Source organism: Protopterus annectens, chromosome 11.part0 (assembly GCF_019279795.1).
Source record: "Protopterus annectens isolate FY-2018-M chromosome 11.part0, PAN1.0, whole genome shotgun sequence".
Lineage (NCBI taxonomy): Eukaryota > Metazoa > Chordata > Ceratodontiformes > Protopteridae > Protopterus > Protopterus annectens.
Genome location: NC_056745.1, coordinates 131,579,120 through 131,605,299, shown reverse-complemented (window position 1 = coordinate 131,605,299; position 26,180 = coordinate 131,579,120). Strand labels below are relative to the sequence as shown.

The window sequence follows — 26,180 nt, the reverse complement described above, 5'->3', positions numbered from 1 at the left end:
CCTATGATTCAATAAAAAAAATTATTTTCAAACACATGCATTGAGGGTTGCCATCACCAGCTTGGTAGGACCAAGCCTATGTCCCCAGACCATTCATAATGGCTACCAGTTGAGCTTCCTCTTATTTGCTGCAAGTGGACTGATTACAGCCTCTAGCCCCCACCAGGATGGGTAAGCCAGTTTCCGCCACTCACTCTTCCATCTGCCCCTTACAAATCTTTTGCCTTCATTTGCTTAGTGAGCTTGGTATGTCTGGGACATAGTTTTACCCTTATAAAACAGAGAGCTGGATAATTTAATTTTAGGTTAAAGTTTGACATCATGATTTATGTTAATTATAGAGGTTATAACTGTGAGTGAGTAGCAAAAAAATCCTAGGCTTTTCAACATTGCTTCAGATTGTTTTGACACGACACAGCCAATTAATATTTGATCATATTTACTTGTGTTTGAGTAGATGTCTCCGATAATGTTTGTTTATATGAAATCTACCATACAAATTGTATTTTCACAGATTCTTAAGCCCAGTCATTTATACAAAAAAATCATCATGCTCCTAAAAGGACAGCTTTGTTTTAACATTCGCTAATTTGAATTTTGTCTGTTTTGTAATTTATTTTCTGATAAAAACCAGTATAATTAAGGTTGAGTTTAATGACAAAGTATGACTGAGTCCTATAATTTGAGTTTCATGACAGAGTATGATAGAGTCCTATAATATTATTTTTGGATTTCACCAGGAACCTATTCCCTGATATTTAATGCCAAGTACTGTTGTGGGATATTTAATTTTCACCTTCAGTACTACTAACTCAAGCAGATAGGATGTTAGTTTTGCATCTCATTAGTTTATATTGACTCTGTGATTGCTTTTATTGTAATGAACTTGTATATCCAGTTGTTTTTATTACTAATGCTTTTGGAGAAGCTCAGAAATATTAAAAAGAGATAATTCTATTACTCATTAGAGGCTACATGCAGGACTACCCTCCATGGGAATTTAATTGGTTACTAAATCATGATTCCTTTCATTCCAGTTGTATCCATTTTATTCTTGTTAAAATGGATGCTGTACAGTTGCATCTCCGCTTATGATAATTTGACTTTCTCTAATTGGCTTATTTGAGAATTGCCAGTGCTTTGCTTAAATGGTGAAATTTCTGAAAGTCGCATTCCATACATGAATGTTTTTAAAGAAATGAACAGGCAAAGGAGTCAGATGCCAATCACAATATATTTTCCCAAAGTAGAATCGTCCACTTCTGCCACCCCTGCCTCTGGAATTTGACATGAAAAGTTTACTAGATGGTCTTTTTTTAGTTATCTGTCAGACTGAGGTTATGGGGCCTAATTATTAGTCGTGATTCTTTGGACTTCGCAGGGAGGGGGTGGTCACTGCACCTAACCCTTATGAAAGTGGAGATGCAACTGTACTTCACTTTGTATTTTTTTTTTACATTGTCAACAATATTTCTAGAGCAGTAAATAATGCAAAATCAAATCAGAAAAAACAGATCTAACAAGTTTACTTGTCACAGTTTGCGATTGTCTGTTTTTGTAGCCAAAAATGCTTCAATAACACTGCATGAACTCTATGAGCATGTTTAGGCCGCTATATAACTCACTGTAAGCTGTTTTAGCAATGTGTAACAATGTAACAAAACAAACAGGAAAAAAGAATGTGACATGCTTCTGTAGAACTGTAATGAAAAACACAAACACTGCAGCAGGCTACATAAACCATTAGTCAGTTATACAACAATGCTTAATGTTTACATAACCATAGTAATAAATAAGGCAATTTACTCCTCTTACACTCGAGTGCAATTTTTTTACATGGCTAAACTGATTTTTAATCAAGCTGAGAGAGCGCACTTTTCATGTATTTTGCAGAAATGGGCTGAACACGAAATGTGGTTAGCATTTATCTGGAAACTTCTGTAAACATTCATGATGGATTATTTTGGCAAAAATAAAAATACCATTTCCAGTCCATCACTGGAACTTTAATACTCAAGATTTCAGAATATGTGAAATCCATGACTGAAAAATATGTCAGTTTTCAATTAGATCATGCAGGTAAATGTGACGAGTGTTCACTTATGGTTTAGGTATGTGCGTGTTTAATAAGTCTGTGACACTACTGAGTACTCTTGCTTTTTCTGTTAGCAGTTGTAAATTTAAATTCTACTTGTCTTTTCAGTACAGAGAGGGGAAAAAACTGAAGCCCAAACCAAATTACAACAGCGTAGATCTGTCAGAAGTAGAATGGGAGGACAGTAATGAAACAGTAAGTACAGTTTGTTAATAACATAACAAAAGGGTAACTCTGTGCAATACTTAACTATAACTAAGTGTAAAGTGAATGAGAACTGATATTAGTAATGGGAAATATGAAGGGACAGTATTCCAAATGTTGCATAAATATGATTTCTTTCCAAAATTATATTATTTATAGCAGAAACATATATATATATATATATATATATATATATATGTATGTATAATATATATATATATATATATATATATATATATAAATATATATATAATATAATAAAATGTATGTATGTGCTTGTGTGTGTATGTGTGTATATATATATATATATATATATATATATATATATATACATACACACACACACACAAAATTGATGCTTTTACTTTTTTACTTTGAAAAAAAAATAAGTGTAGTGATCCTGTAGATTTTATTTGTATAGCAGTTGGTCAAACTTTTGCTGTCATGTACCAAACATAGTTCAGTGTATGTTATTTGGGGTCTACTTCAAATGAGAGTATGTTCATTTGAATGAAACCCATATAACCGAGATGACCCTATCATACTATCTCCCTCTTCTTTTTCAGGAATCCTATAAATTCTGATGTTATTCCTTCTAGATTTGTTCCCTAAGTCTTCTATTTTTTCCTGGAATAATTTGTTTTGTTTCAAAAGAAATTCAGTGTTATTCTCAGTTTCAAGTAATCTTCCATCAAAAGCAGACATTGCGTCTTCTATACTCGAGATTTGTGATGATTGTTGTTTAAGAGATTCACTCAGCACTTCAACTTGTTTCTACATTCCTCTTTAAAATTGTCCATTTTGCTTTCTAATTTATATATCTTTACAGGTACGTCACTGATGCTACTTAGTATAGCCGGTGTGTCTTTTTTATAGTACTGTCTATAGAACTATAATAGTATAATAGTGGTATACTGGGCTTAGAATGGCTCATTCTGAGACACTTAGTTCTTTCTAGTTTTCTTGACAGGAAAAAGCGGTTAGGAGTTTCAAACTTGTTATTTTTTTGTAGCACACCTTTCAGTAGATATTCAACTATAAATCCACAAAGTTTTGAAATGTTCCATTTGAGTTTTTTAGTAAAAATCCTGTCAGAAATGTTAAAATGAAGCAGAGCTAAAAACAGTGCTGTTAACTGCTCACCATCTTGGCCACGCCCCCCCCCCCCAGTGTATGTTATTAATTAATTTTATACACATATTTTTGTTGACGTGGAAAAGGTAAAACTTGAAATATTTTACAAAACACTTTTACTGGCTTCTTAGCAAAAGGTCTACAACAGGAGCTTGTGTACTAGTAACTCACTATACACCTGCTCGCTGCTACTTGCTCAAAAACACGTGCTCTAACTCCCACTATCCCAATCTCTTGTTTACATATAGCCCTCCCAACACCTGAGGCTATAAACTACATAGCCTATGCCTATAAACTACGTAGCCTACCAGAACCTAAACCATAAATGTAAAATCCCACTCAGTTCCCAATGCAACTTCTTGGTCCCTTACTCTGAATCTCCACTCCCCCTCTCTAACCTTAAAGTCCTCAGTCACTCCCTAAACCTAAAACTCCAGTCCCGCTGAACCTAAATTCCCTGATCACTCCCTAAGCCTAAAGCTCCATTCCTGCTCCCTGAACCTAAAACTGAAACCCCCTAAGCCTAAGTTCCCTGATTACTCCCTAAATTGAAACCTAAAACTCCCTTCCTACTCCCCATCCCTAAAATGCCCCACCTACTCACTAATCCTGAACTGTCTCCCCCCAGTCCAAACCTGCCTTCTCGCTCCTGCAGTTGCTTTCTTGAACTCGTATTCCAATTTGAATGCGAGCAGTGCACCCTCCCCAGCGCTGTTTGCTGTAACTCCTATTTAAATTCAAGCATGAGCAGCAGCCTTACCCAGTTACAAAGTGCTCAAGTCCCTGGCTTTGCAACAATGTTTTTTGATCACTAAGGACTTGACTGTCTGTAGTGAACCCATAAAATTTATGATGCTTTATTTACCTCAGGTAATGACAAATCCACTCATCTTGTTTGTGACTGATGCCTACAACACCCCCTAACTAAAAGTATAACTCTGGGATTAAAGACAGAATATATGTTAGTAGTTCACTTGCATTAAAAGCAGACAGAATTTAATTTATTATAATAACAAATACAGATAGCAAGTGTTAGACATAGACAAAAATTGGTTAGTCTTTGGACATTAGTTTCAAGAGTTTTAGTTTATATGTCTAATTGTGTAGTTTTTTTGTTTTATATGAAATCACTTCATAATTTTATAGACAAAGCTTATTTAAATTTTAAATGCCCTTGAACATTTTTATTGAGATTGTGAGTTTTGAGTGTATTAAGAGTTTTATGTTGGGGGATAAGAAATTTCTCTTTAAAAGAAGAATTTTGAATGCTTAACATTCGTTAATTAAATACCAGTTTTGATTGCTTCTTGGTAATGATATAAAAAAGAGGGAACTTTAAACATTGATTTTATCTGATGAAGTTCCGTATACTTTAATAAAGGAATGAAAGCACTTATCCTGACACTAGTGTCTACGGAGTTCATCCTACAGCTAGATCCCTATTTTGTGCGTGGTTTAAAATATAATTCACTTTAAGTAAATGCATAATGCTCCTAAATGGAGCAAGCAGCAAAACATGCAAAAAAAATCAACTGCCTCTTGGGTTATGCTCAAGCAACAATGGACTTGGTAACCGTGGCATGACACACAGACTCCATTTTGGATGCATCTTAGAATCTTGTCTGCCTCTCCCACAAACTTCACAGTCAGAACCTAATGTTTCTTATCTGTAGTGACTAAGCTTCACCAATCTTTTTCTTGCATTTTGGTACCTAGCTTGTCTTCCCCCATCCAGTACTCATTTTGAGGTTTCTTGATCTTTGGTTGTAACACTTTCTTCTTGGCAGCATTTGAACCTCAGCAATCACTTCTCTTTAAATTTTGCTAGAAAGTTGAGGTTCCTTTATAGGTTATCCCCTCCTCCATCTAATATCATCCTTCAGCACTATTGCAGTCCAACAGTAGGTTGAATTTGCTGTAGTTTCCTCTGTTAGTATCCAGCACAAATATCCCAAAGTGTGCTAGGCTCAGGATTGGCCCTGTATGGCTCCCTTAGCTATATCTCTTCTCACCACTTAGCCATTCCTTGATCCACTTGACTGTCATCACCTTGTCATTCATAGAACATTCAGTTAAAGGCTTTGCTGAATATGAAGCTCCCCATACCAGCTGGTTTGTGCATACAATTCCAGTATTAATCCAGTCACAAGATTGGATAAGCTTGCCTTAATAAGATCTCTTGGCTTTAAACCCCTGCTGGCATTTGGCCTTCAAGGCCTCTCCTACTAGGGAGGCAAAACTGACCAGTCTGTAGTTAACTGGATCAAAGCTTGTTCCTTTCTTATGGAAGCAAACCTCTTTCCAGTCCTCTGACACTTCTCCAGTGCTGGGGATTGGTTAGTGTTCTATGCCTATGTCTGTGACATTTGTTGGGAGAGGGTATGGCTTAAAGGGATGCCCTATATGTCAAGCCTTCTACAGTTTTCACAACCATAACATTTCTTCTGACTTGATGACCCTCAAAGCCACCATATTTCATTTTTGTATGCATTGTGTCTGTGCTGTGTTATCTGCCATTCCTTTTCTTTTTAAATATTCAGAGATCACTCTTGGAACTCTTTTTTAACATTGTATGACATTTCAACAACTGTTACAGTCAGCTGCCTGTCTTTGTGAACCCTGGCAGTCAGTGAAGTAACATGAGGCCTTGGTGCAGGTACAGCAATTCTTGTTTTACACACCTGCCCACACTGGTCACACTTTACCTGGCTGGACACCTTAGGTGATCACATGCCTACTTGAGATGTTTATGTACCTTGCTTCCTTTGGTAGCTGTGTCAGGTGCCTTGATGGTCAGACCAGACCCAGACTGTAGATGGAATGAGTCCTGGTTAAAGACCTGTGGCCAAGCAGTCAGTGTCTTTTGTCTATTACAAAAGAGCCAGGATGCATTATGTGACAGGTTCACAACAATATTAGCCTTCCCTGACTCCAGTTCAGCTGAATACAATTAATTGTTCCAATCAGGTGAGACATTCCTGTCTTTGAGCTGTTATTAATTTGTATAAAAGGCTTGACCTGCATTGTAGCACAGAGCAGATGTTAAGCAACTGACAGTAGGGTCTCTGCTCCTGTTATATCCCATTTTTACATAACAACTAGTATGTTTAAATTATTACTGTCATGATGGCTATCGGTCTAGGTTTTTCTGTCTTCTAGCACTCTAGGGTCGGATACATCAGATAGTATTTAATGTGTATTTTAGCTTCACAGCAGCTGTGATTTTGCCTGTTATTATGTTGAACACCGCATTTCTATGTGTTTTGGGTATAAATAAATGTAATTTATTTTATCAGATGAAGATACATCAATAGTGCAAGCAAAACATTTGATTTAGATTTTTCCTGTCACACTCTAAAGCCAAAACTATTGCAGTGACATGCAAGAAGCACTGTATGGCTTTACTAATGGTGGGCATTGGAAACTTTTGTCTTTAATGTTACAGAAGTGCAGTATTATTCTTTTTTTCCTGCTAAAACCAGCTCACACAAGTTCTCATTCTAGTCACTGAAATGGAAAAATACCAGCTCAAGCAAAATCTCATGAAGTAAAATCTGTAGAGGCTCGAAGATGGTCAGCATGTGTTAACTGAAGGCAATAATAAAAGTACAAGTAAACGTTTTCAAAATGATACAGAAGAAAATCGTATCTTTTTGCTAAAAAGGAATAGTGTTCTCATTTAGTATAGTCCTGCTTTCTGTGCCAAAACTTTGAAGCAGAATAAAATCCTGCTAGGCTACTTGCCATTCAATAAGATGAACTGGGCTTTGTGAATTACGGAATATTTGACTGCACTTATAAAATATACTGTTCACATTTACTCTTCAGTCCTAGTGTCAGTGCATTGTATCTTCATGCTTAATATACTGTTCACGTTTACTCTTCAGTCCTAGTGTCTCCGTGCATTGTATCTTCATGCTTAATATACCGTTCACGTTTACTCTTCAGTCCTAGTGTCTCAGTGCATTGTAGCTTCATGCTTAATATACTGTTCACGTTTACTCTTCAGTCCTAGTGTCTCAGTGCATTGTATCTTCATGCTTAATATACTGTTCACGTTTACTCTTCAGTCCTAGTGTCAGTGCATTGTATCTTCATGCTTAATATACTGTTCACGTTTACTCTTCAGTCCTAGTGTCTCAGTGCATTGTATCTTCATGCTTAATATACTGTTCACGTTTACTCTTCAGTCCTAGTGTCTCAGTGCATTGTATCTTCATGCTTAATATACTGTTCACGTTTACTCTTCAGTCCTAGTGTCTCAGTGCATTGTATCTTCATGCTTAATATACTGTTCACGTTTACTCTTCAGTCCTAGTGTCTCAGTGCATTGTATCTTCATGTTTAATATACTGTTCACGTTTACTCTTCAGTCCTAGTGTCTCAGTGCATTGTATCTTCATGCTTAATATACTGTTCACGTTTACTCTTCAGTCCTAGTGTCTCAGTGCATTGTATCTTCATGCTTAATATACTGTTCACGTTTACTCTTCAGTCCTAGTGTCAGTGCATTGTATCTTCATGCTTAATATACTGTTCACGTTTACTCTTCAGTCCTAGTGTCTCAGTGCATTGTATCTTCATGCTTAATATACTGTTCACGTTTACTCTTCAGTCCTAGTGTCTCAGTGCATTGTATCTTCATGCTTAATATACTGTTCACGTTTACTCTTCAGTCCTAGTGTCTCAGTGCATTGTATCTTCATGCTTAAACCATGCTATTAGGAAGGTGTTGTGATTTGGTAAGAGGGGTTAATACTTGTTGTGTGATAATAATTTTACATTGTCAGTTGTTTTTCAGCCTACCAGCACAACACAAAGGATTTCCCAGATTGCAAAGACCCTTTTTGTGAAGGACTACTTCCTTCTAACCACACTAAACTCTGGTCTGTTATCCACATGTTCGACTTGACCAGGTACCCAACAGTGGTCTCATAAACACTGTAGCACTTGGGTGGGTCTCTGTTTTGTCTTTTGTGCTGCCAAACCTCATAGATGAGAGAAGAGCTCTAATCTGATGAATATATGCATTTTATACCAATGAGATGTCCCTGATTTGTGGCAGATGTCCCTGATTTCAAGTGCTTTGTCTCTGAAGTCCCTGATTTCAAAACCTGGAGGTTGAGAAGTATGACAGGACCTAATTGAAAACATTTATCTGCAAGGTGTAGTTGCTGCTGAAAGGATGGTAAATGGAATGTCATGATCTACAGAATTCTGTTCCAGAAAGACGGGCAGCTTATTCCACAAAGCTGTGAATCAGGATACAAAAACCTAAAGTAGTAATTATGGTTCAGAGTACCATTCTTAATGATTGCTTTTCTGAAAAAAAAAATGAGCACAGCAAATCACGTTGTTCCACTGCTATAGCGGTCTTGTGAATAATTTAAGTTTTTTCATTGTCTGGCCATTTGGTGAGTGGCAAAGCTAGCAGCACCTTCTTCTGATGTTATGGCACTGTAGAGTTAGGGAAAGGGCACACTGAGGAAGGAGTGACTATACCATCCTACCTTGCAACTCAGTAGAATGTGCTGAACTGAATGTTGTTTGTCTTTCGGCTTTTCCCGGTTAGGGGTTGCCACAGCGGAACTCCATCCACTAATGATTGGCAGTTGGTTTTTATGGTGTCGAGTTACCAGTCCGACGCCCAGCCTTCAACGAAGGCACACCCATTCAACGCATGTCTTTCGATCGCCCACTTGACCGTGGGGAGAACATGCAGACTCCACACAGAAGGCACTCCCAACCCCCAACCCAAGCCGAGAATCGAATGGGAGAACCTCTTGTTGTGAGGCAACAACGCTACCATTGTACCACCATGGAACTGAATAATCACTTAATTATTCATGATGACAAAGCCTTTTTTCTTATTTAGCAGAGAAGGTTGCTGACTCAGATAGCTGAACTCCTCAGTCCATTCTTTGATTCATATCCAGGTACTCATATTCCCACAAATGCAAATTAAGCTGCTTTTTGAATTAAATGGTTGCTTTCAGAGTTCTACAAGTTAAAAAAAAATACATTAGTGGGGTAAAACTACTGTTAAAAATGCCAACAAATGTGAACAAAAACAGACGTACAGCTGACCTTACTTTGTTAACCTCATTATGAGGAATGTTCCTGATTTTGTGTCTTAAAGTGTCCATGTTCCTCATTGTTCCACATTGAAAGGGTCTGTCGCACATTCAGCGTTAAGAATATTTTTAACTGATATCCATGGTAAATAATACCGACTCATTAATTCATCAAAAGAATGCTTAACAAGTATAAACTAACACATTTTAACTATCCTGTGAGCTTCCTAGTTGAAGTGGTTAATAAGCTGTTAGCATGCATTCCACATTATGCCCAATTGTTATACTTTATGAGAGACAATGTTCCACATTCTGGAGAATGAAGGTTGAGAGCTATGAAAGAGACACAGATTATAAAGCAAGTGTAAAACATATAAAAATGTAAGAAATGTCAACAATGTCATGAAGATAGGGAAGAAAAAAATAGAGCACAAAAATGTGAAACCAACAAGCATTTTTAGTGATCAAAATATTGAAAACTGGTAAATTTGTAATGTTGCATTCATCAAATTAAATGGATGCCTATAAAACTGCAGGTTTAAAACATGTTGTCCAGCATTTATACTTGCTGGGATTCAGGAGGTCGACAAACTAGCTTTGTAGCAAATAATAGTGCAGTCAAAGTTGTTCGGTGCTGCTCAAAATTGATTAACATTTGCAGTAGTAGCAATCATAGCACTTGTCCTTCCATCTCCAAAATGCAGAACACTATCCCTCATAATATGGAGCAATGATCAATATATGGAACACTTGTGAACAACTTACAAAGTACTTCTAGGAAGCTCACAGAATGGTTAAAATGTGTTGCTTAATACCTAAAAATGCTCTTTTGATGCATTTATATTATTCACTATTATGAACAAAGGATATTAGTTAAAAATGTCTTTGGAATAAATGTGTGACTGACCCATTCATTGTGGAACAGTGAAGAATATTGATTTTTTTTTAAGACTTAAGATGATGAACATTCCTATAATGAAGTATAATTCAGAGGTACGGGAGCCACTTTGTGGCCCCGACTGAAAAAGTGGACAGTTGTCTAATGAAAGGAGAACAAGTCCTGCAAAGATGTGGACAGCATTAACACCTGGACCCAGTAGTAGGTGTGCAACATACTTGCAATGATGCATTTTTACATGCACAATGACAGGCCACATCAAGCATGACTGAGAGCCCTGGCAAGGACTGCACAACATTTGTAATATTGTGTATACTATAAATGGGAAAGAAATGGGTATACATCACAGGCAGAAAGGGGATGCCCAAACAGAGGAACACACAGAAAGGCAACAGGAAAAGAAGAGTGGTGTCGAAAGAGGGAGTAATGGTATTTCTTTTGGGGGAGGGGGGCAGGTGCCATTTTTCTCCATAAGGATAACAGGGAAGGCAGCATAGGGAAGTTGTGGGTCAAAAGGAGGGCATCAGGATGGAATAGTGCTGGCACAAATAGTGGGAGCATAAAGGAGTTATACAAACAGAAAAAGGAGAACAATTGGTAATGATGAGGACTGGATAACAACATGGGGAGGGAAGTGACATACAATAAACGGGAACATCATGATGTGGTAGAAAATGGGATGAGGACTGACTGGCAAGTTACATAGCACTGCACCCAGCCAGATGTCAGTCACATCTGTGACTGCCCTAATGGCTAGACCTAGGCACTGCTCACCCGGTGATCAGGCCATGCTGCTGTGGAACTCTAAGCTGCATAGTACTGCACCTGGCCATATGTCAGTCACATGTGTGACCACCCTCATGGCTAGGCTTAGGCACTGCTAACCCGGTAATCAGGGCCATGCTGCTATAGAACTCTGCAAGCTGAGCAGAGTATGCTGTGCATTGAGTTTCCATGTGAGGGCAGCCTATGCCTACAAACCCACAAATAGTATCACTGTCCACATGATTGCATTTGAATATGCCACTGTTGTGTATGTGATAGGTTCATAGGTAGGTACTAGGCTATCGGCCCAAGGGTCTACATAAGCCTAGCCAGCAAGGTTCCATAGCCTATGCCACCCAAGAAAGTTATTTTCCTGTGCCACTGTCCAGCAGAGCCACAGAAGTGATCGCTGGGTTGTATTTCCTATTTCCCATCCAGTCATCAAGATTTTTCTTGAAGAGTGCTAATGAAGAACTTTGCTTGACATAGATAGGTAGCTTGTTCCAGAGTATAGGAAGTCTCTGGGACAGGAATCTATCCCTCCAAGCGTGTCCTGTTTATTGTGGTGACAAGGTTTAGGTCCCTAGAGCATGTAGCTCGGAGGGCTTGGGATTTCTTTAGGTGTAGCATGTCCAACAGCTCTGGGTTTGGCAGAGATCACCTCGGACTAGGCGATATGCTATGGAGTAAAGCTGGAGATTTTTTAGGCGGTCAGTGTAGGGTATTTGTTTGAGGTCAGTAATCCTCTTTGTGAGGTACTTCTGTGGCCTTTCCAGCTGCTGCAGCTGTCTTGAGGTACATTCCAAAAGGGGCGTTGTACTCTATAATGGGTCTAATGAGTGACGAGTAGAGGGAAATAATGACCTCTTTTTTTCCTGGATGAGAACCCTTTTATGATGAGGTGTGCCATGTAGAAGGGCTTCCTGACTACTGTGGCAATGTGACTATCAAAGGAGACACTACTGTCCACCTGGGTCCCAAGGTCCCTTCACCCATTCTCTGTTAAGTAGATTGCTGCCTATGTGGTAGCTCATGGGTACATAGTTTTTACCAAAGGGGATGACACTGCAGTTTGTGGCATTGAGCTTGAGGCCATGGCTCTGACACCAGGCATCTGTCTCAGTGGGGCCATTCTGTAGGATGTTCATATCATTTGGGGACTTGACTATGGCTCCTAGTTTGCAGTCATCTGCGAACTTCATTAGCTAGAGGCCGTCTGTGTTAGCCTGTACTTCATAGAAGTTGATACCAAACAGGAGAGGTCCCAGGACGGAACCCTGTGGTACTCCACTTGTCACTGCTTTGAGGTCAGATTTGGAGTCTGCAAATTTTACAGTGTGGGTTCTGTCAGTAAGCCAGATGGCAACCCATCTTGTGACGTAGGGATTTATACCTAGTTTAGTGAATTTAGTTATAATTCCAGAATGGGGGATGGTGTAGAAAGCCTTGGCGAGGTAAAGATAGGCAGTGTGAACCACCTTACCCTCATCCACGGCTTTGGTGACTGCCTCAAAGAAGTTGATCAGGTTCAGGAGGCATGATCTGCCTTTCACAAACCTGAACTCGGTGGGATCCAGAGTTTGGAGGTTACCAATGTCTTTGTTTATGAGTTCTGTGATGATACGTTCCATGGCCTTGCAGACCAGGTTCATCCGGCTAATAGGTCGATAGTTCCCAGGATCAGTGGTGGCTCCCCCTTTGTGGAGTGGGATAACTGTTGCTGTGCACCATTCATTGGGCACAAAGCCTGATGTGAGGCTATTACTGAACATGGTGCTTAAGTGGGGAGCCATTTTGTGTAAAACGTAGCCTGGGATGTTGTCCGGTCCCATGGATGCTGTGTTTTTGGCTTTAGAGAGTGCAGCTTTTCCCTACGTAGTTGTGACTACAGGGACTCTGTATTCTTCCTGTATAGATATGGGCCCTTTAGGGGGTGAGAGGGGGGTAAAGTTAGCACTGAACCTCCCTGCCAGGATGTTGGCAATATCAGTTGTTTCTGTAATTTTCATGCCTTTGTGCTGTAACTCAGAGCAGATCTGGGTGTTGCCATCTAGATTCTTGACATAGCTATAAGAATGCTTTGTGGTTGTCCTTGGATTTAGTGGCAATTTTGTTTTCATAGCTAGCTTTGGAGGATCTTATAAGGGATCTCGGCTTCTTACTGAGGCTGACCAGGGAGCTCCTCCACTCATGGGATTTTACTCTCTTTTGCAACAGTTTATTCCTTCTGTTGTACAGTTTGTTTATGATAGGGGACCACCAGATTGGCTTCCTTTTTTTGGAGGATAGCGTCTTGGTTCTGTTTGGGATAGCACGATCCATGCATTTGTGTAAGTGGTTATAGAGTGCATTTGTGTAGGATTCAGCAGTCGTAACTGTATTGTCCATCTGCATGGGTGTCATGAAGCTCACCACTTCTGTCTTAAGAAGCATGAAGTTGGCTTTGGAGAAATTTTTTACTGTGGTTTCCATAATGAGGGGTGGGGGTGGGAGGTGGATATCAAGGGTGATAAGCTTATGGTCGGATCGGACCAATGAGGAGTTGACTTCAGGTGTGGAACACCGGTCACTCATGTTGGTAATGACTAGATCTAGGATATTGTTGCCCCTGGTGGGGGTGTGGCTAAGTTGATCTAGGGCATTGGAGTTTATGAATTCCAAAAAGAGTTGAGCTAAGGAGTTGATATGTTAAGTCTGGTTGGTACCATCTGTAACAAGGTGGATGACAGCTTGCACTGTCATGGACTCTGGATGCGAGTACAACTGTATGACAGCTGCTTTGGAAAAATACTTTGGGGTGTGGAAGCAGTTATTTTTAAATGTGTATCAGGACTGGGTAGATTTGTGAGGGAGAAAGGACTCTATCTTAGGAATGGGTTGAAAAGCTACACCAGGATCACAGTTGGGATATAGTTTGGAGCATGGAAAAGAAAAGACCCTTTTTAGCAAAGCAGAGCACTATGTGCTAAATAAATTGCATGTTTATTGTTCTTTTCCTGTAGCAATGCTGTACATTATCTACTGTAATAGAAACTAATAAAAGGGTTCTTTTTACTCTGTATCGATACTCACTAAATCATTCAGAGAGTGATTGAGCGAGAAAAGAAAAAAAGACACTCTATTTGGATTGACAGTCAAGTGAGGGTGATAATCAGAAAAATATGTGCATGGGGTTAATCTTCTTAAACAGGGAAACAACTTCTATTAACAAACTTACGTTCTTGAACAATATATTTGTATAAAAGATTGTAGCAACAGTTGAGATTATACATAGTACTCTTAGAAAAACTCCAATGTTACATGCACTCAGAAAAGTGAAGTACTACAAACACAGCATTAGGTAAATTACCTGTTGCAGAAATAAGTAATGTTGTTTACTAAGGAATTAAAACATAATGTATCTTAATCAGAAGTAGTCTTATTATTTCTGTATCAGATATGATGGAAATTTTAACCTGCATCTGAACTGGTACAGGAACAGGCAGAAGACGGTTTGGTGCAATGTTTTACCTGATGTAATGCACTTCAGAGGTACATGTCCTCCCCCTTGTCACATTGGAGTGTTAGCAGTGGAATATGACAGAACTCAAAAACGTGTGAAGTTCTGATACTCAAGGCAAGCATGCACTGTGCTGAGCAAATGAAACTGTACTGTTAAGTATGTTTGCAATTGTAACAGATCTTCAATTCATAATATATAATACAGCATGAGTACTGGTAGATTAACTGTCTTGCAAAATATTTCTGGGGATCATGAAGCCCACCCCCAGTTCTTTTTGCACCAAATTCATTCATAGCATATTATTCTAATTTCAGAAATATACGTTTGAGGTCCTGTCATTAGCATTTTAATGGCTCCAGAATTATGCAATATGTCCTGCTAGTCTGTTTCCGAAAGCTGCAGCCTGTACATTAGCATAATTTGTTCTCTGGAATGGTACCCCTCACAATTTAAATGACCATTAGCAAACACAAAACATACATCTTAACAGCTGAATGGTGTCACAAAAAGTAACAGCAGTCTTTTGATGCACAGAAGACTGAATTATTAAATTGTAGCAGCTAGTGATATTATTAAATTGTGACAGCTAGAATGAATTTGCAAAGCCAAGTTACATTTAATTTATACAGTTCTTGGTGCACAAGAGAATTTAAGCTGATTTTTTTATCCATTAAATGTTAAACTGTTTTTCTCCTAACAAACACCCTGTAGTGAAAACACATTTAAATATTGGGAATTTAAACTATGAAGAACTATGTTTTAGTAATGTGACTTAATGGCATCTGACTGCTATAAGTATAGCTTCTTTTATTAGCTTTTATGTGCATAGGTCTTTTCGCTTGTTTAGGGAAATTCCAGAGCAGTGCCAGAGAAAAGGGCTTATGGATTTAGATAGATTTAGTTATGGGTGGATAGTAACTGCAGTGGTGGTGCTGCGGTAGCGTTGTCGCCTCACAGTAAGATGTTGTCCTGTTCGATTCTCAGTTAGAGCGTCTTCTTTGTTGAGACATGCGTGAATGGGCGTACCTTCGTTGAAGGTTGTGCGTCAGGGCCGGCAACTCGGCATGTAAAAATCTACTGCCAATCATTAGCAGACCAGAGTTCCGCTGTGGTGACCCCTAACTGGGAAAAGCCGAAAGACACAACAGGTTATGTGTGGATAGTATTATGCTACAAGAAATGTTTCCTTGTGCACCATGTCCTCTCCTTACTCTCTGAAACCTTACTGCTAAACAAATGGAAAAGGGTTCAGAAGCGAAAACAGATGGCTAGAGCATTCTGTATTTTTTCCTTCTGTGGCTTAGATGTGTAAAAGGCAAAGAACGTTATCACTTTTTTTTTTTTACTAATCACTGTAGTGTAACTGCATGCAAAAAAGGACAATTCAGCATTGTTAAGGTCAACATGTCATTATCACCATAGTAAGGAAAAAAGCAACTTTTCTGCTGCATAAAGCCATCTACCTAGCTGATAATATAGAAGGTTTTTGTTGGTATAAATATTTTTATTTTTAGTACTTTAGTGCTAATATTTTAATGAGTCTGTTAGAGAAGTATTAATATTTTGCCAGTTTAATTCTACAATACTATTTATTGTTTGTGCAAATTATAGTAATCCTCAAGGGATCTAGCCAGCTTGCAAGCTTTAAAATTATGAATTCTTTGCTTCATGTCGATAAGAAAATAATTTTAATTTTTGTGTTTTTCATATATTTGAACAAAGGTACTATATTATGACTTATTTGCCTGTCCTTATTAAAATACAGAGCAAGGAGATGTATTTATTTTGGTATTTTTTAAATATTGCTAATTTGGGAATAAACGAGCAGCTCTGGCACACAAGGATTATTTACTCTGTCTGCTACCCTTAGCCCTTCAAGAAATTAAACATTTGGTTATACAATAATTTGGATTCCAGAAATAACCAACAAGGTGCACTTAAACATGAGTTTTTAATTTGAATTAAAGGTGCTACATGACCAACACATAGTTGGCAGGCAAAGCAAATCCCTTTGCCAAGAATTATGGCCAAAGGGTTGTTCGACATAGCAGAGGGCATGAGCTATAAAGTATCCCACATGAGAGGTTTGGGATCAAACGCCTTGGGAGAACTATGACCATCGTTGTCAGTCTTGTTTTTCTAACAAGCATGTACCAGCCAGTCAGATATGTGTTGACTGATATAAATGTATCCTTTTTTTAAACTAGCAGCCAAAGAGTAGAGTCTGGTCTTTTTTTACCCATCTAATTTACTTATATTTCACATATAGCCATAAGCAGAAACACATTTTATGCACATATTCAGAGCACAACATTTATTGCTATGATTGATCACTAAAATACAAATGAAATAGCCTCTATGATGTATTCAGATTTTATTTTTACACACACAAAGAACAGAAAACATATATTTTTTCTGCTAAGGGAATTGCCACTACCAAAGAATATAGTACCCCCTGGAAATCATTCTGTGTCGGAAATACCTAGGTAGTGCACTGTGTTATGTTCGGAGCACTTGGGGACACTGGCAATCCAGAATGACAATTTGAAATGTAAGCCCTAGTCACATAACGATAGCAGACACTGATAATTGCTAACAACTGATGCACCAGAAAGGTACACTTTATGTACGTATTTAATACTAGACTTGAAGCAACGGCTAGCTTAAAAGATAGTATTTTATTTGGAATGTGCAGCTAGGCAGCCTAGCAACTTACCATGCTGTGTGAAAATGTGCAGCTGGCATAACTGGAATCTTTATTTTTAAACCGGTTTTCCATACCAGAAAAAGAACAGAGAAGCGACAATCTGCCAATGGCTCACCCTATATTGATGAGACTCATAGATATTAATTTTGCTTTCTCACAAATTTAGTTCTCAAACTTCTTGATTAATTTAATCAGCAAATCACTGCCAATGTTGTCAGCCAATCAGAGCAAGGCAAATTAGTCTTGGGAACCGATGGGAAGTAATAGCAAGGTATCCTATGAGCAGCAATTGTAATAAGGTGTGTGGCCTTTGGGAAGTGACAGATCAGTTCATCTGTACTGCAATTTCTCCCTGATATCATATTTTTGTCTAAAGCTAAATCATATTTATTGAAATTATTTAAGGCAAATACATCCAAACAAGAATTAAACAAACCAAAATAATCTACACAGCTGATCTTTCGAAGTATAGAAAACAGGTTAGAGGATCCACATTTAACCAAAGCTCCATCAGCAGGGTAACCATTTGAAATGTTGGGACTTGCTACAGTGAGTCCTGAAACATGGAGACTGAAAGGCCAAAAAATGAACTTACATATACCAAGTCCAAAATAGCTGTCTGAAATATTCCCTTTTCTCAGAGGTATGGCGATCTTTGAGTTGGTATATCTATCTACATATATAATTGTGTGTGTGTGTGTGTGTGTGTGTGTGTGTGTGTGTGTGTGTGTGTGTGTGTGTGCGTGTGTATATATATATATATATATATATATATATATATATATATATATATACACACACACACCACAAACTCCAGAAAGGCACCCCAAACAACCCTCTGTGGAACCAGAATGGCTAGGTAGATGCTGTGAAAAATGAATTCACCACAAAAAATGCAATAAAATTCTTCTTTACTTAAGTTCTTTGTTTCAGTTCAGTGCAATGAAGTAAACAGCACACAGCAGCTAACAGATTACAGCTCGCAGCTAAAGGCTATAGCAGCATACTGGTTTCACCCTCTGGCGTCATCAGTGCAGTATATATGTGTATAAGTTCAGAGGGCTTTTTTGGGCTTGCCCCTGCAAAAAAGAAGATTAAAGGATAAGACCAATGTTTGAAATTTGTGATTCTTCTGAGCTTTTGAGTTTTTTCTGCTTATCGGCACTTAGCATTTCGAATGTCGACATTTCAATAGGCAGCCACATATCAGTAGAATACAGTACGCTACTTTGTTACTAATTATACAGAACTTTTAATGTTACTAAGGTGGCACAGTGATGTATTTATCACCTCACAGCAAGAGGTTTTCATGCTTGATTCTCAGCTGGGTGTTTTCTGCACATAGTCTGCATATCCTACGTGTGTTCATGTGTGTTTTCGCCTAGTACTGTTTTCCTCCCACATCCCACAGACATGTGCGAGGTGAATTGATGACTTTAAAATTTCCACAGCTGTGTGTGCATGATATGAAAGAAAGTCCTGACTTAAAGCTTTCCTGCAACTCAGAGACAAGGCATGGCATTCTTGGAAAGCACTTCTTATTACTATAACTAGACAACACCCACCCAGCTATGCAAACTTGCCAAGCAGTTTATATGTCATTATAAAAGTCACTTGATAAAATCATACCAAACCTCACTATTAAAATCACCCAGAAACCTTTGAAAAGAAGTCAGCCATCTTACTGGATGGAAGAGCCTTCCGTCCATGAATTCCACATCCTCTCAACTTTCTGCCTGCGATTTCTTGTCTCATATCAGCAACATTCCCAGCCCTTTCTCTAGCTAATCCCAAACTGCATCTGACACTCCCACCTACCCTCCATGCATCCCTACATTCTACTTCATAACAATCACATCCAAGGACCATCTACCTTGTGCTTGAAGAGATTAAACTTGATACCCCATCTGGTGCTGACCACCTTGACCTATAGTACCCCTTCTGGTGCTGACCACCTTGACCTATAGTACCCCCTCTGGTGCTGACCACTTTGACCTGTAGTTCATTTATCACTGTAGAGACGACATCGTAACCCCACTGAAACACATCTACAACCTGTGTGTTACACTCAGTATAATGCGTAATATTTGGAAGAATGCCTTTGTAAAAGCACTCCCTATGAAGCCCTTTCCTCCAGTCCATCAGACTTTCTGCCCATTTCTATTCTCCTACTCTAAGAATGATTCTGGAAAAGTTACTTCATTTGCAGCTCACTCAATACATCAGTTAATATCACATTCTCTTTCAAAAGTAGCAAGACTTTTGGTCTGATCACAGTACGTCCACACCTATCTGGACACTCTGACAACATGTTTCTTGGAATGTACAAAGGCCTAATTACTGGAGCTATTTTGTTGACCTCACCAGAGCCTTTGATCTTGTCAATCACTCATTTCCCTTAAGGCCATCTCACTGAAATAGGCATTATTGATGACACACTGTCCAGGTTCAAAAACTGCCTCTGTAACCACCACACCTCAGTTAATTTCACTTCATTAATCTTTGCATCATTCCCTCTGCAGAAAGGTGTCCCTCGAGAATCTACCCTGACACTTCCTCTCTTTTCTATCTACATTATCAAACTTCCTTTTGGCTGATTTATGCGGACAACATGGTCCTATTCTGGTCCAATCATGCTGTCACTTCTCTCGAAGTTGAACTTCAGGCTGATGATTTATCTTTGACCCACTAAATAAGGGAATGAACAACTGCTGCTAAACTCCCCTAAAACAAAAATAATGCCTTTTCTCACTAGGCAAAAGCTCACTTCTATCTCCAGGCTTCTAAAAATCCTTGATCATCTTAACATTCATTCAAACAATTAGGGATTTGGTTTGACTCCTTCTTAAGTTTCTAGCTTCACTTGGACCACACACACAGACACAGACAGACACAGGCAGACACACATTTCTTAGCTAATAAGATCTCCCCTTTTCTATCCAGACACTTTAGAAATGACATAGGTACTGGCACTTGCTAATTACTGTGGCTTCTAAAAGAAATGTACCCACCATTCAGTCCACTTCAAATGCCATTTGCTTATTGATTGCTGTCTCCCCTAGAAATGAAAACCCCACTGCAAAACCATTGAAAAAGCTAACTGGCTACCTGTGAAACAACATGCTTACTTTCTACTTGCCTCTCACTTGTTTAAACTTAATAAGAATGACACCTCCCCCCACCCCACTAGCTTCCAGACAGAGATGCATCAATATACAGCCTTAGACATCCTAGCAACTCATGTCCCCTCTTCCAAACCCCCCTAACTGTGCTTCACTGCACTGACCATGCTTTCCTAACCTCTGACCCCACACTGTAGGAATCTCTCTGTTCTTTTCTTACGTCATTCCTCTTAACCCATTTTCTGTTCACAAATAAAAGCTCATTTCAAGACTCTAGGAGAATGCAACTGCTCGCTGGTCATATAACTTCGCCTCCTCATTCTCTTCCGTTGACATATCGTACTCTGGCTCGATTTTTTATTGTGATTCTTTCAGTATGCCAAATCTGACTTTCACTCTGTGCATATTGAATGTATATATTATGTGTTTTTTTCACTTACTCTGTGTATAATGTAATTTATCTATTGCCTTTATTCCTTCAAGTCAACTATGATATTCTCTTTGTACATAATATATGTATATATTTTGGATGGCGCGGTGGAGCAGCAGTAGCATTGTCACCTCACAGCAAGAGGTTCTCCGGTTCAATTCTCAGCTGGGGTGCCTTCTGTGCAGTGTCTACATGTCCTCCCTGCGTTTGAGTGGGCTTCCTCCAGGTTCTCCAGTTTCCTCCCACGTTACAAAGACATGCGTCTGGAATGTTTATCCCCGGGTCTCCTCTGAAAATTGTCTTCATTCCAAGTCAGACTTTCCCGGTTAACAAATGTTAAATAAATAAATATATTGCATTATCTGTATATAATGTCATATAACTCTTATGTAATGATTGCATTTTCCCTGGTCTGAGATTGAAATGGGTCGAATGTCATCAGTGCTGTACCCTGGTTAACAAATTCAAAATACAATACAATAAAATAAAATAAATTATTCTGTATTATAATCTGGCTCATAAAGGCCTACTGCTATATGACTGTGCAGCTTTTTGTAGATCAGGTATTAAGCATATACAGTCTTATGCTGTGTGCCATATTAAACAATCTTTTAGTATCATTTCAGTGACCTTATCCATTCATGGAAACTAATTTTTATATGCTCACTTTTATACTTTTCTAAGGTGCTCTTTGTGGATTACCTCAAGGCACCTTTTTTGTAGATATTTGTATGTAGTCAGCCTTGTCACCAGAGGTGCTGGAAGCTGTTGAAGACTGGCAGGGAGAGGGCGGAGGGGGAGAGGGGCACTTAGTGATCTTAAAAGGGCAAATTTTTAAACCAATTTACTACCACAACATAGATTCACTTGGAGGACATTTTAAGCTTAGCCAATTTCCATTTTGGTGCTTGAATTAACATTTCCTGATTGGTCTTGCCTCTCCCATGGCTGATAATTGTATATTAGCCCTAGTGAGAATAAATGTGATCACACTATAGATAATTTGAGGGGACCCATGTAAGGGATGTGGCATTTAGGAACTGCCTCTATCCATTACTGGCACGAGGGGCAATCATGGAATACATTGTCTATTGCCCATCCTTAGATCCAAGTTGCATTTGAATATGGACAGAGATGAGCTTGGTTTTGCTTGAATGGATAGTCTGTCCTGGGTATATATATCCATCTCTCCACAACATTCATTTTAGATACCTGGACTGAGTATTTCTGATGCCATTTGACTTGCTGATGTTCAGTAGGTCCACCTGTATTAGGTCAGATGATGCCTTGTATGCCAGACAGATCAACTCTAAGCACTCTGTAGGATACTGAGTACAGTGATGAATCTTTGAGGTGGGCCAAGCAAGGCCTATTGTTTAGGACTTGTATCCTTGTAGTAAGGTATATCTGTGTTTATTCCAATTGTTGCATGGGTCTGGGCAGATACATGCCAATGTGGGCATTATACTAAATGATTGACCTAATGAGGGCTTTGTAAAGGGGGACAATAACATCTCTAGATCTAGTCACAATCAATTTGTTTATAAGCTGTGCAATATAGAAAGGCATTCTTATGACTCTCTGGGCACATGTTGGTCACAAGTTAGGTCACTATACACACACGTTCCCAAATGCCAAACAACTGGGTCAGTTTTCAGGAGGCATTGTCAATTTGGCAGTTCCCTGGAGTAGATGGCTTCCCAAAAGATGTGATAATGTATTCCTTGGAGTTTAGTTTCAATTCATGATTCTGGCACCAGTTATTGTTTGGGACAAACCTTTCCCACATGATGGTTAAGCCATTTGGGGATTCAATAACTTCTTCTAGCTTGCAGTCATCTCAAACTTAGTCGGCCAAAGCCCTTTGATATTTCCTTTTACTTTTGAGATGTATATGCCAAACAGAAAAAGTCTCAGCACCGAACCCTGTAGGACTACACTCGTGATTGGTCTCTTCCCCTATTTTGATCTCCTGCATCCTGTGAGCAAGCATACATCTATACATTCTTTAATTCACCTTCCTGGTTGTATTAACCTGATTGTATTACATTATATTCCTTGTATAATACAGTACCACTTGTTAGAATATGTTTTAAATTTGTAGTTTGGAGCAGTTTTCTAGTAAGCAATGAAACAAAATGTATAAATCAATAATGACAAAACTATCCATTTTAGAAAATTTCATCCATAAAAGACCACTCATACTTCTGTCATTACAATCCACCAATATCAGTAAATAAGCAAAATCTCTGCAGAAGTAAATCATCTAAAGAATTCCATATTAAAGGGATCTGTAACTAATGAAGAGGTTGCTGCTATCAAACAACTTTATATTTCATTGCTTCATCTACAAATAAAGTGCCTGTTGCCCTTGAAGAATACATTGCCTGTGTTACATTAAAAAATGATAAGCTAGTGATTTTGCAATGGGGAATGGATTGCAAACTGATGGCAGGTTCATAGTTACTAGGTAGCTCCTCCAAAGGAGGACATTCTCAGGACTGCAGCATCCACTGGCATTAAAGTATAACACAGTATAGTATAAGTGATCCATCTGCATATTGTGGGAGTAGAACCCACAGCCTTCTGCATCAAAAGCAAGTATACTACCTGGTATGCTACTAACAATGCAAACAACTTAGCATAAGTAACACTAAACTTCTCTTCCCCTGAAGCTCTCAGCTCCTTGTAAAATCTGCTTGCTGATCAACTAAATCTCTCGACTGAGCTGCAGAAGAAATCTGGAAAAAGCCAAAATATATTTGGGGAGGCAAAGGCCCAAAACCAGGGACACATTTTACATATTGCTTGTATAATCTTAGAAAGTTGCTAAAATAAAGTGTTTTGTCTTACCATACGTTTCCTGAAAGATAGGACGACTGAAACTTAAAGAAGAGCTATCATTATTTAGTGAATTCCGTTTTCACTGATTTGCCAGAAAACCATAAATTTTAAGAGGAACAGACCAAAAATATGTGCCAAATATTCTGTTGAAAGCTATGGACTCAACTCCCTGAATCACAAGTGGTGGTATGGGTAGAGAATTCAGGCTCTTGTTTGATCCTGAGTAACACTAACCACAAGGTATACCTAACTGGGGCATTTTACACACACAACACACACACAAACACAAACACAACACACACACAAACACAAACACAACACACACAAACACAACAACTCCTGCAAATAAAATAACAAAACTCTCCTTACTGGCATGACTCTGGCTCTGGCAGCATCAACAGAACAGCGGCAGCAAAACTCCTGTAGCACAGAGCAATAAGAGAACAAGAACAGCTAGTTTAGTTAGTTTAAATTCCGCTCACGAATCCATGTTAGCTTGAAAACGCCACTTCATTAATTTTCCCTGACGGGTCTTGCAGCTGTAAAAGTGGGGGGAGGGGGCTCCCCCTCCCCCTGGCTCTATGGTTCCAGCACCCATGCTTGTCACTTTCAACAAGTTTCTCATCAGCAGAAACGTTTACCTCCTTATTGTACTTTCCATAAGTAGTTATCATCTCAACATTATCAACATCTTTCTTTTTTGCATGACAGTTACTCTTAAAGTACAATTCTTTGACTATTTTGTTATCCACTTCTTTCTGTTCTAGCTCAGTGGTAGGGCGTTTTGGGTTTGCATTATCAGCAGATATGTAAAATATTACCCTACCATTTTTTGTCATTTACTCTGCCCTTTACTCTACGTGTGATAGTATAGTTAATATAGTTCATAAATGTTCGGAAGTATTTTCTTTTCCCCTTTTGCTTATGATCAGTGATTAGTGTAAAATGTTTCCCCAAGAGAGAGGAGATACATATGGAAATATTCACATGGACATACCATTTGTAATGCTTCATTCAGTCTGGGAGTATCTTTATTGCATATTTGATAATGCTATGTTGACATAAGCTATCACTTTTTGCTTCCTCTTCCCATATAATGCCTGACTCAGGACTGGCCCTAGGTCTACATAACATGCATAACTTGCATCATAATCATTTAATGGTAAACCTACATAGTGTATTACTGTATGACATGACTATCTCTTAGAATAACTATTTCTTTAAGTGCTTATTTATGCTTTTTCAGCTACAAATTTGGCACATCATATCATGAGCTACATTAGTAATATAGTGATGGTAGGGAAGTCTTTTATTAATCATAAACCATAACCCTTCTGAATAGACTTATTATATCTTTTTATATTGGTAGGGGGAGACATACAAGTGCAAACTTAAATTTTACAGTATATAAAGTTATAAAATTCAAGTACATTTTTGTCAGATTCACATTCCTACTTGATCTCTGTCATTACTCATTTTCTCAGCCAGTTTGGTATTTTATCTGTTTGTTTTCATGTTTATTTGCAGTTTGTTAACTGAACCAGTGGACTGATCCAAAATGAACCCATTTCTACCACAAGCTGTGAGTACACTAGTTAAACAGAAGCTAGGTGTTTACTGTAACAATTATAGATTTTCAAAGATCCTTAAATTTCTTTTGAGTCAACTTAAATTGGAGTAGATAGATAAATGTGTGAGTGTGTGCAGAAAACGATATATTTAATGATACGCCATTTCAATGACAAAAGATGAATGGAAGGGGAAATGTAGCATGATATAACAGTCTTGACATGGACTGCTTAGGTTATGGGGGATGAGTGAGGCAGGGACAAGCAGATATTTCTTCTAGTGGTAGGTTGTTTACTTTGCTATCAGTGCTGAAAATTTGTTTTGTTTGTTTGTTTTTTGGTATTTAGTTTAGCCGTTTATCTAGCAACCAGGGATGGAGGTTATTGGAGGTTCTGTAGAATAGTTTTGTAATTATAGGCTGAGATATAGAATGCTACATCATCAGCATAAAGAGTGATTTTAATTTTCTTAAGGACACTGGGACGCATATTGATAATGATACCGAAGAGCATGGGAGGAATGATGTAGGCTTTGGGGATGTCGGCCATAATTTTATGCTAGAGGAAGAGTTATTCATTTTTCAGCTGAGGTTCTATTTTCTAGTATCTGGGGAACCATTCTGAAATGGAAGATCCAAAGGTGGAGCGAGTTAGATAACGAAGTTATTTTATCATTCACAGTGTCAAAGGCCTTGGTGATGTCGATAAATATGGCAGCTGTAAACTGTCCGTTGTTAGTATTGGCAAGGATAGAGTTGGATACTGTGTGGTGGCTAGTTTGAGTGTTTCTGTGCTTTATGAAGCCATGTTGATGGAATGAAATGCTGTTGTACTGGT

General features: G+C 38.5%; 1 protein-coding gene across 4 annotated transcripts in view; it reads left to right on the top strand.

Moving 5' to 3' along the window:
- Positions 1–26,180, top strand: part of CACNA2D4 (calcium voltage-gated channel auxiliary subunit alpha2delta 4) — a 2,573,275-nt gene that overhangs the window by 692,246 nt on the left and 1,854,849 nt on the right. For all 4 annotated transcript variants that reach the window (XM_044087505.1, XM_044087506.1, XM_044087504.1 and 1 more), the window contains one exon: positions 2,204–2,290. In XM_044087505.1, the coding sequence (XP_043943440.1) occupies positions 2,204–2,290 (87 nt within the window). The remainder of the gene's footprint in view (positions 1–2,203; positions 2,291–26,180) is intronic.